Source organism: Pteropus vampyrus, unplaced genomic scaffold (assembly GCF_000151845.1).
Source record: "Pteropus vampyrus isolate Shadow unplaced genomic scaffold, Pvam_2.0 Scaffold24, whole genome shotgun sequence".
In the NCBI taxonomy this organism is placed as follows: Eukaryota; Metazoa; Chordata; class Mammalia; order Chiroptera; family Pteropodidae; genus Pteropus; species Pteropus vampyrus.
This window is the reverse complement of record NW_011888805.1, coordinates 2,579,993-2,591,991: the sequence shown is the minus strand read 5'-3', so window position 1 is coordinate 2,591,991 and position 11,999 is coordinate 2,579,993. Positions and strand designations below refer to the sequence as shown.

General features: G+C 33.7%; 1 protein-coding gene and 1 pseudogene across 1 annotated transcript in view; both read left to right on the top strand.

The window, feature by feature from the left end:
- The window catches only part of ADGB (androglobin), a 154,175-nt gene that overhangs the window by 88,846 nt on the left and 53,330 nt on the right, over positions 1–11,999 (top strand). The window contains 4 exon segments of the mRNA XM_023528329.1: positions 761–854; positions 5,698–5,832; positions 6,336–6,489; positions 9,899–10,086. Of these exon segments, the coding sequence (XP_023384097.1) occupies positions 761–854; positions 5,698–5,832; positions 6,336–6,489; positions 9,899–10,086 (571 nt within the window).
- On the top strand, positions 8,970–9,088 carry LOC111737181 (annotated as a pseudogene).

Sequence of the window (11,999 nt, the reverse complement as noted above, 5' to 3'; positions counted from 1 at the left end):
AATTATATTTATACAATGATTTTCTTTACAGAGGCAAAATTTGAGCAATTTAATAATTTTTGACAGTATTTATATTTTTTTCACTCAACACATATGTGTTGAATAATGTGCGTACAGCACTGTTCTAGATTCTGGCCTTATAAATAGTAAAACTGATAAGGTTTCTGCTGTGATGAATCTTATGTTCTAGTGGTGGTAGGCATACAATAGACAAATAAACATATTAAAATATCTATTTCAGATACTGGTAAGTACTATGAAGAAATTAAGATAATAAGAAGACATGTCAGTTTCTGACATGTTAAATTTGAAGTATTTACTATGAATTTGCATTTGTCTTGGCAAATCATTTACTCTTAAGCTATTTGTGGAATATGCCTTAGTGGAATCCTACTTGCCACTCTGTTTTAGGGAAATTGGATGAATTATTTTTTCTGACACAAGAACTTTCAAAAGAAATTTTTGGCGAGATCGAAGATCTCCTGATGAAAACTCATGAATGAGGATTTTAATGAGATCAAAGACATTTTATGTTTTTTAAACTAAAAGTGAAGGAAAACAGCATAAAATGGTGAGCAAAGCACTCAACTAGAGGTTTATAACTTTGTATTTGAAACACGATTTTGCTTCTAATAAAGCCTATAGCTTTGGTACCACCTTACTTATGAGTTTCAACTTCTACGAAATAAGGGCTTTGAAAAATATAATCCTTCAGGCACCTTACAGCTTTTATATTGTTATCTTTTGTTGTTATTTCTAGACACAAAGGAAAATGCCAGTGTTGCAGATACTCTTCAAAAAGTTTGGGCTATATTGGAAATGAATATAGAACAGTATGCACTTTCTCTCTTAAGGTAAAGTGGCATAATAATTGATATTTCTTTTTTTTCCTTTTTTTTTTCCTTTTTTTTTGGATTTTTCAATTAGAGTTGATATACAATATTATTTTAATTTCAGGTGAACAAACATAGTGATTAGACATTTATACACCTTATGAAGTGACTATTTTCATAACTGGTAATTTGTCCTTCTTAAACCTTTCCCCTTTTCAACCCATCTCCCAGCCCCTCCCATCTGGCAACCCTTAATTTTTCTCTGTATCTATGAGTTTGTTTCTGTTCTGTTTGTTCATTTATTTTATTTTATTTAGATTCTACATGTAAGTGAAGTCATATGGCATTTGTCTTTGTCTGCCTGACTTATTATTGCAATATCTTGGTATCCTTCAAATGCTACCATATTCACTGAGTTGCCCCAAACGCTGCAGCTAGATATACAGCATTGCTTCCGATCTTCCTAAAAATTTCACCTGAAATATTTCTATTGTATTTACTACTTTTTACTTGTCTCAGTTGAACTTATCTAAAATCGTAAGCAGAAAACCTCTGAGAAGCAGAACAGTTTCTTGAAGTCTTATGGTGCTGAGGAGACAAAAATTATAGTTGAGGACTTGCTAGGGGAGGGAACTCCAGTAAAATATTAAAGTTGTCAGCTGAAATTTCTGGAGGGCAAATGCTCCAGAAACAGGGATCAGTCGGAAGTAGACTGAGCCTTAGGAAAACTGCATTCTAGCCACTAACCATGTCCAAGACAGAATAAAATCTGAACAAAAATTATTTGTATACGTGAATCTCCGTTGATGTTGGAGTTAGCAGACAAAAATCTCTATGTCTCTAAAGATAACTATTATGAAAATACCCAAGAAAATAAAGAATACAAAAAGGTAAAATAGATTAAAAGTTTAGATTAATAAAGCACAGTCAAATGGAAATTATATAAATGAAATTTTAAATAACTGAAATTAAAAACTTTTTACAGCAGTTTAGGCAGAATAGAAGAGGAGATTAGTGAACTGGGAGATAGGTCAACACATATCCAAACTGAAGCACAGGGGAAATAAGTGGAAAATAAAAGAGCATGAAGGACACATGGAATGTGCTCAGAAAGTCTATTATTTATATAATTATAGTCCCAGAATGTAAAAAGATAATAGTTGTGAACTTTCCAAAACTGATAAAACACATCACCCCATATTTTCAAGAGATTCTGTATGCAGACACCATGCAAGAAGGACACAAAGAAAACCACACCTGAAAACCAAAGGCCAAAAGAAAAACCTTCAAAGCAGCCAGAGAAATAAGACATATTATCTTCAAAGGACAATCAGACTAACAGGTATATGTAGGAGTAAAGTCATGACCTCAGCGATGCAGAAATTAGGTAAAAGGTTTAACAGAGTTCTAAAGTTCTAGCATTATGGCAGAAATGGTAACAGTAATTATTTAGATGAAATTCTAATAGGGCAAAGATGCATGATATATTCTTTAGCAATGTGCTAATGGATTAACTAGTGAATTTAAGATTACACAATAAGATTAATCTTACACATCTTCCAGAGACTAGAAAAAGAGGAGAGGTTTCTCAACTTACAATCTTGATAGAAAAACTCAACATAGACAGGACAATAAATAAAATTGCAAACCAATCACCCTCTTAAACACTGATACAAAAATGTAAAAAAAAATTAGCAAATTAAAATCAGAATTATATAAATAGGATAATACTTTGTAATCAAGTGGGTTCCCCATTCCCAGACATGCTGTGGTGGTTTCACATTAGAAAATTTGTCATTTTAATTCAGCACATTAACAAGGAAAGGGGATAAATCATTTGGTCTCCTTAGTAGGTTCAGAAAAGCATTTGTTAGAATTTAACACAAATTTAACATTAAAATCAATTGAGCAAATTGAGATTCAAAAAGACTTTCCTTAATATGTTATGGTATCTAGTATTTAAAATGCCTACCACAAACATGACTAATGGTGAAATTTTGAAAGCTTTTCCTTGAGTATGAGAATGAAACAAAGATGCTTTCCTGATCACTTACGTTGAAAATAATCCTAGAATAATTTCAAGAAGGGCAAAAAGACAATGAATTAAAATAAGAGCCATTAGGATCTGAAGGGAAGAAATAAAGCCAGCACTGTTTCCAGATGACATGATTTTACATGTAGAAAATACCAAAAATGTATATAGAGAGTTATTAGAATTAACGAGAGAATTAAGAAAAATTGCCGGATACAAGATCAACATAAAATAACAATCACATTCCTATTTATAAGCAAGAGACAAATAGAAAATTATATATAAAAGTATATAAAAATTTAAAATAACCAAAAATTAATAAAAAAATATCATGATGAACCAAATATTAAAATTTAAATACAGAGAAAATTCAAAAGTATACTTGCCCAACCCTGAGAGTGAGTGCCTCGCTCACCTTACCCTAATCCTGGCCCACGGAGGCTGTTCTTGTCTGACAATCCAGCACAATGAACTTCTGCTCCAGAACCCCTGTTTCTAAAATGGGTACTCTTTTACTTAAGATTCCAACTGTATGAACACTTACAGAGAGCGTAAACTTTCCTCTCCAACCTGCTTTTGCGTTGTGGGGAAGATCTCTGGGCCAGAAATTACACCTAATGCCTAACTTTCATGTAAATGAAGTGCTGAAAACATGAGCTCCCCAGTCAAGGAGCTGGATCAGCTTACCATGGAGGTGTATCTGAAACACAGGCATATCTTCTTCAGGGGGCTGCTGTTTCTCTCCATCTGATCTGTCCACCATAGCCAAGAGCATTTCCTGGAAACTCAGTGAATATCCAATACAGAGGCCGTTCTCTTTCAATAGTTTGAGTCCTACACTTGTGCTATTGGATAGATGAAACTGACAGGTCTCACTGATCTTTAAACTAAAATGCCAGGAGCATCCAAAGCTACCTGCTCATCCTAGCAGATATTAATTAATGGTCAAGAACATATCTTTTGGCATAAGACCTAATGCTAACTTCAGCCTTATTAACTATCAGATATGTGACATGGAGGGGTAAGTTTCTTACCCTTTCTGAACTTGAAATTAATTTTTTTTCTTCTGTAGTGTTAGGTATAATATCTACCTCATAGTACTATTTCATTATAAAGCTGTGGTGATAAATTAAGATAACATAGAAAACATTTAGCACAATGCTACAAATTGAGCTAATATAGAACATTACCTATTATAAATATTGCTGCTATTATTGCTACTACATGGGGAACTTTGAGGCTAGGAGACTAGCCTTTCATTCTTAGATGATAAGGGGCAGACCTTCCCAAAGTCGATTTTGGGCAAGGCTCAGTTTATCGATATAACTTTCTCTCTGTCTTAGGATGCAAAGTTAAAACAATTTTTCAAGTCTGTCAGGGATATCTCTCTGGGACATTCAAGATACTCCACATGGTACATCAAGATTTCAATGGCCCTATATTCATTAGAATTTCCTGAGATGTATGACAAAGGATAGAAAGTCTTACAGAAACAATGACAGTCTGGCCTGCCTCTAAATCTTCCCCTTGTTTTAGAATGGTGGTGAGTACCATCACGTCACTTCCGTCTGTGGCATGCTTACTTCCTGTATTGGCTCAGCCAACAACCACATTTAGATTAGGCCAGGCCACACGGATGAACAGTGGTGCCCAGCATTGCCAGACCAGCACATTATAGTTCCTCCTTAGGGTGGTCAGATTATTTATCATCCAACCTGAGACAATTTTATAGATAGAGAGAACACTATGAGTATAAACCAGGACTGTTCCAGGCAAACCAGGATATGAGGTCAGTCTTCGTTCTTGTGACTATTTTAAAAGACTTAAAACCATTCTAAATATAAACCTATCAAGTTCCTCCCACCAAAAAGGACCAGTGATGACATGTATCATGTGACTCCTGGCCTCCACGAGAATCTCCATGGCTTTGCTTCCTACTGGCAGTGCAATTAAACCATCTGCCTTCTGGAAGTCAGAGAACCTCTAGCTCTGTCTCATCTCTAGTAGGGAACCTTTACCTATGGCCACCTTGGCTTCCATCTCAGCTAATACACTGAGACGTTATATAAGAGACCCTAGATTTCTGATGCTGCTGAAGCTAGATCCAGTTCCTGATGCGAGGGATTCTCCAGGTCCTGCCCTTCTCGCTCTGCCCGGAACTGGATCTAGCGCGAAGGGCAGGACCTGGAGAATCCCTCGCATCACTTTCATCGTGTTCTGGGATGTGCCACAGCCTTCCAGGGGGCAAAGATAGAGAACGTTCACCCCACAATTCTTTAACCAGTAGCATGCGCCACTTTCTCATGCAACAGAAATTATGTAAAAGACTCTGTACTCTTCCCTTGTTCAAGGCTTTAGTTGTTGTTGTTGTTGTTGTTTATCTGGTTTTTTTTGTTGTTGTTTTTTCAAATACATTCTCACTTTAAACTCCATTCCAGTATCAGTTGTCAACTTCAGAACTTTTAGTGGCTCCCACCCAGTTTTTGGCTGTCTTGTCTGCTTCTAGTTTTCCAACCTTTACAGCTTGACTATTGGTGCTGATTTTCCAACTATAAACACAATTATGACCTTGATCACGAATTAGGTTCGCCACTGACTAAGAACCTTGGATAACTCTGGGCACTTTTGAGAGACATGATCGGCCTGGAATGGTCTCCCTTCCTTGGTTCATGCACCGAGAGCCCCACAGCACCCTTTTATTCAAGGACTCAACCCAGCCCACAGTGGATTGCAATATTTTATGCTAATTTTTGCCTATTTTTTTTTTATAAATAGAATTGATTTTAAAAGTTGCTTTTGCCATTGATACTTAAATTGTTTTTATATTTACAGACTAATGTTTAAAAGCAAGTGCAAGTCCATCGAAGTTTATCCATGCTATCAAGATGAAGAAACCAAGATTGCTTTTGCTGACTATTCTGTGACTTATACAGACCAGCCACCAAATAGTTGGTTTATAGTATTCAGGTGAGGCTATCATATATTGACAAGTGATGTCATCTTTAAATGGCATGCAACGTTCATGTGTAGAGTTTTATTTATGATAGTAGTTAAAGTATGAACTTTTAGGTTACTTTTACAATTTAGTTAACATTTCTTTCATATCTGCTATGCATAAATAAGATATTATAGAAATTCTTATTCATGTTTTCTTAAACAAAAGATGAAGAATATGAAGTTAATTAGACTTTTTTATGAGTATGATAACCATAATATAATAAATTGATGTGTTTTCAGTATAGAAAGATATTTATTTCTAAGCAATAGCAAATTTGGTAAAAGTCACAAATTACAAAATTTGTATTTCATGACAAAATAATATGTTAATAACAATTTTTAAAGAAAAGCGATATGTGTATCTTGTTCATTTGGAACTTTAAACTTATGTTTTTATTTCTTAGCATCAAACCTAATTTCATACTTTCTTTACGATTCATGTCAAGGAAAAGCTCATGCTTTTGTAATTACAGAGAAACATTTTTGGTTCATCAAGATATGATTTTGGTTCCCAAAGTATATACTACACTTCCAATCTGTGTGCTCCATGTTGTCAATAATGATACAATGGAACAAGTGCCAAAGGTGTTCCAAAAAGTGGTGCCTTATTTTTATACCAAGAATAAGGTAGGTGTAAAATTAATTCTTTCCATATGATAGAATGGTAGTGAGAGGCCGGCACTTTGTAGAGGTGTCAGAAGACAGTAGAGCAGCTATGCCTTTAATCTATTTAATGGAGGAATAAGGACCTGGTCTTTTTCTATCAAAGTTTTATTTATTGGATGATAGGAGGTACTTAAAGTGAGTGCTAGAACATTCACCTCTCAGCCTTCATTTTTCTACTCTCTGAAGAAAATAAGACAAAAGGAAAGCATCAAAAATTCTCATTATTAAAATTAAAAACTCATGCAAACTCTTAAAATGGAAATAGAACTAAAAAGCTCATTTAGTCCTGTCCCGAAACTAAATCAGCTGGTTGTCTGTTTCTCTCTAGGTTTTTATTCGAGTCCTGAATATTCAGAAGACTATGATTACACAACCACTCATTCCCTACCACCCCCAGACTTTTCTAAGGCTGCAGATTCTTTCCAAGGATAGGAGCACTTGACACATTACTCCTGCTGAGTGATAGACCCCGATCTCTGATGTTCACTCAAATCATGTTGCCTCACTATTTATTTGAGTCATATCTTTGTGTTTTTGGTCATTCTTCTGAGAAGGAAGCATGACAAAATAGTGTATACATGCACTGGAAATCAGATGGTCTATTTTAGCTGTCATTTTCCGTTCTTTAGCTGTATGGCTTTGAACTTCATTTTTCTCTTTGAGTGTTGTTGTAACTGACTTCTGTGGTTCATGTCAGCCAATGATTCTATGAATTATTTTGTACAAGTTAAGATGTACCTATCTAATGAGTACTGATTTATAGGAATAAAGGAAAAATTAAAAAGTTTATTGACTCCATAAAAAAACGAATAGTTCTTTGACTCATTTTAGATGTTTTAAAATAAGACTTTATTTTTTAGAGCAGTTTTGTGTTCAAAACAAAATTGAGACCTAGATTTCCTTTTCAATAAAAACATTTACTTAATTTGTAATTGGAAATAAAAAAAACACAGATCATATGAAAAGATGATTTATCAAGGGGAGACTCTATCAAAATTATAAATGTCATCATATTCTAGAAATGAGCTCTTTGCTTTACTAGGCGTGTATACTAATGTTAGTCATCGACAATTTTGGTGGGGAGCATCAAAGGATATTGAGTGGAACCAAATAAGAATCTGATACTTATTTACATCTAGCATACTTAGTCTGTTCGAGTTTAGTTTACAAACTCCAGTGAAAACCTCTCTCCTGAGACGAAGCTTGAATTTTGGGGCCAGTCTAAGTGTTGCATTTGAGTCAATATGTAGAAAACCATTCTATCTCCACTTAAGTATTATTTCTAAATTACAAGTTCAAGATGGACACAAACATAGCCACTCCCTCTCTGTAATGACTCATCTCTCCTATCCTCTAAGTTTAGCTCATTTTAGAAAAAAACATTGAGAGAATGAGGAAGAGAAGATAGAGTGTATGAATAGCAGAATAGCTTCAACGATTCCTTTTGCACTATGGTTTTCCTCTCTGAATGATTCTTGATCTATGAATGTTTCTCCAAATTATCTACATCCCTTCTAAATTGTGGTTCTCGGAACTGAATGCAGCCTTTAAAGGACATTTTGATCCAGCTAAATGTATGAAGGATCATTACTCCATTGTTTTGCATCCCATGATCGCATTAGCATTTAGCACCTGTAAGGCATTTTGACACACATGCTGTCTATTTTAGGTCAGTATTTTTCCAATGTATGTCCACAGAACCAGTGTCTCTCAAGATATTAATTTATTTTATGTAAAAATAAAATAGTGTTCTAAGGTTAAAAAAAATAAAAACAGCATTGAAAGAGTTTTCATTTAGAATTGTTTGCTGTAATTTTTTTAATAATATTTCAAAAACCATAAACTGTGATTTAGAATACTCATCTATAAGGTTTCTCAGCACGGGGTACTTTATTATGTTACTATTTTACTCAGAGTCTATAACTTATTTATAATAAGCCAGGTCCTCTCTTAGAATCCTATCAATGGTTTAGCATTAGGTTTTCACTTACTGATATCCATCCTAGCATTTTATAAATATATTTTTCCCTCTCAAAATAATTCTCTGAGTCTAGACAAACACAAAATAGAATCATGTGATTTTGTTTTGTTTCTTTAATGCATTAGTACCACAAGCTCAAATAATAATGAAAATAGCAATAAATCTGTCCATTACACTTTGCAGATATAAATACTTTAGCTTATGTGATTTTATCTTCCTTTTTCCTTGCCCCAAACATAATATTAAAAGGTTTTTGTTGGTGTTGCAATTCTCATCTCATTATGAGTATTGGGATTCTGGTAAATATTCCTACACATTTATTGCAATGTTATAAATTCATTCTATCTTGTATGTTTGTAATTTTTGTTTCTGGAAATCTAAACACATCAAAGCACATCCTCTCCCTCTGAGAGCAACTTGAATGCAAATCTGTCTTTTTCTTATTAAAAGTATCTGTTTCATCTATGGCCATGCTACCCTGAACAAGCCCCATCCCATCTGATCTCGGAAGCTAAACAGAGTGAGTCCTGGTTAGTACTTGGATGAGAGATCACCTAGGAAGATCAGGTGCTGAAGGCATAAAAAAATAAAATAAAATAAAAATAAGGGATTGTAAACTGACAAGGTCCTTGCAGTCTATGAGGTCAACTAAAGATTGCCTCTCCTAAAATAAATAAATAAAATAAAAGCGTCTGGAATTAAAAACTCAGAATTGCTTTGGGTTTTTATATCTCATTATAATATTATGCTTCTTTGTATCTCATCATCTCCTGTTTCACTGACTTGAGTCAATTATATTGACTCAAGCTATTACTCACTATGACGTTATCACTTTCCCAGATTCCTTACCTGCTTCTTTCCTCCAGCCTAAAGAGCTTATCTCCAGACTGGCATCTGGGTTTTGAGGAACCAGATCTGCTATTAATCTGATAGCTTTACCTGCCAACTGTCATCCCAAGGGAATTACATTTCCATAAACTCTTCTGCCTTTCTCAACTTGTGTTTAGAAAGATAATTCTGAGAAGACAGAGAAATTAAGTAGGAAGCTATTGGGCTACTCCGGGATGATGCAGTGATAAAAATCTGCCTTAGGAATTATTAAAAGAATTAGAAGAAAATATAGTAATCATCTGCTTCAGTTAAGAGCAGTACTTTATGGCTAGGGGACCACACGACAAAAGTGTTATTCGTTTTCTCTGGAAACATTTAAGATGGCTCTTTAAAAGAGGTATTTCAAAACATAATGCTAGTGATCTGATATTTATCAAAAGATCTTGGGATCTTTATGTATATCAAGACAATAAAGCATTTCAATACTGTGAAACCATATATTGTACATTGAAGAGACTAACAACAATGTAATTTCTGTGTAATTCTTCTTTCTTACAGAAAGGGTACACATTTGTGGCTGAAGCATATACCGGTGACACATATGTGTCATCCTCACGGTGGAAACTGCGCCTCATTGGTTCTTATAATCCACTCCCATGCCTCTCTCGAGACTTTCCTTGCAATACCTTTGTCATAAAGGAAATCAGAGATTACTACATACCCAATGATAAGAATATTTTATTCAGGTAGAAGTATATGACAGATGCATTCCTTTTAAAATATTAAAATTTTTATTTTACTAATATTTTAAATATACTATTAAAAATAATAAATTCTGTAGTAAAATTCTGAGTCAGTTCTGAATTTCAATTTCTACACTCTCTTGGAAACAAGTGATTTAGGGTGTAAAGTGATTATGTAAGTGTTACATAGAATCAAGCATATGTGGTTGCATGTAATGGTAATGATACTTTCTTAATCCTCATTGTATTTGACTTTTATTAAACATCCTTCATAATACTCTTTCCTCAGTACTTCTATCTTGTTCTGCTTTCATCATTGACCTTCTTTCCGTGCTTATCTATATCCTCTCCGTGAAGAGCCTCATTATGGACTCCACTCTCTTTCCTGAATCAGTCCTTTTGATTCTGATTCTGACATATCTCTCATCTCCATGCCCTCCTCTCTATTTTCAATGTGCCTCCACTACTTCAGGGCCTCATTATATTTTGTCTATAGAAATACCGTTTCTGGAATCCACGACTCCATTATATTCTTTCACTTACCTATCTATCCTTTACTATGATACATTTAAAAAGGTGATTTCCCTTCTTTGAAATCTTTGACAAGTTTCCATTGGCTGTAGAATAAAGTCCAAGCCACACAGCGTGATATTTAACACTCTTGCCCAGCCACCAAACATCAATGCATTCTCCTGATGGAACTAAGCTCCGTCCCTGATACACGTGCCATGCAATTTTTGTTTTGTTCATGCCTTTCCTCTCGTCTTGGGATATCCTGTCTCCATTTTTCCACCTATCAAAATCTATCCCTATAATGACAATTTTCAACAGTCAAATCCTCTATGCTTAAATTTCCAAATATAATTGGTTCGTCTTGGTCATATTTCTATTCCTTTATTCTTTCCTAGTATATGACACATCAAATTTTAGCTGGTTAATTTAACATCAGCTTTTGTGAGCATTAATGTTTACTGAAGTCTCATCAGTATAAGACCTAACACAGTGCCTGATACATAATTTTCCTTTTTAAAAATTTTGTTGTTATTAAGTGGGTTGTTAGAATACTTAGCATCTCTTTTTAATATATATCATTCTACACAGAATTTGGAAAATATGTAAATATATTATTAAGGAAATAAAAGTCATAATCAAAAAATCTAGAAACAATCATTATTAGTATTTGCTTGTATTTTTATAGTGTTTTTTCTACTCATGATTTAACATTATTAAAATCATAACATAACGTTTTGTGATCTAATCTTTTTACTTAACATTATAGTGTGAGCATTTCCCAATGCCATTAAGACATTTTGTGAACTCTTTTTCGTGATTGCCTAGTAATTATTCATATGGACGTACAACAATTTACTCAATTATTGGTTTCTCTGATTGTGACAAATTTCCATTTTTTCTATGGTAAAAGTAGAGATGTAGTGAGCATATTTTATTGTAAATATTAAATTCCTGGTTATTGCCTAAGGATTATTTATAGAGATTATGTGTTTAAAGACTCCATACATACTAATAAATTGATTTTCCAAAGGAAAATCTAACTTTTTTGACAATATATAAACAAATAATTTATTGTACTCTGGCTGCTTTTTCCCTATAATTCGTATAATAAAGTTGCATTACCACATTTGTACTTTAAAAATTTTTCCTTTTAAAAATATATGTACATTTTTGAAATAAAAAATAATCAGCAATGAAAATAAATTATAGAACTATTGTACAGTGTATTTCCAAGTATGTTTTCTTAGATTTTTATTTTTAATATATTTTATATGTAAGTAAAAGTTTTGAGAAAATACTGAAAGAAAACACATAAACCAAGGTCAATAGAAGGAGCGAAAATTCTCTTTTTAATCTATCTGCCTCTTATAATATAGTCTTGTATTGCCTATTAGAAAGAAAGC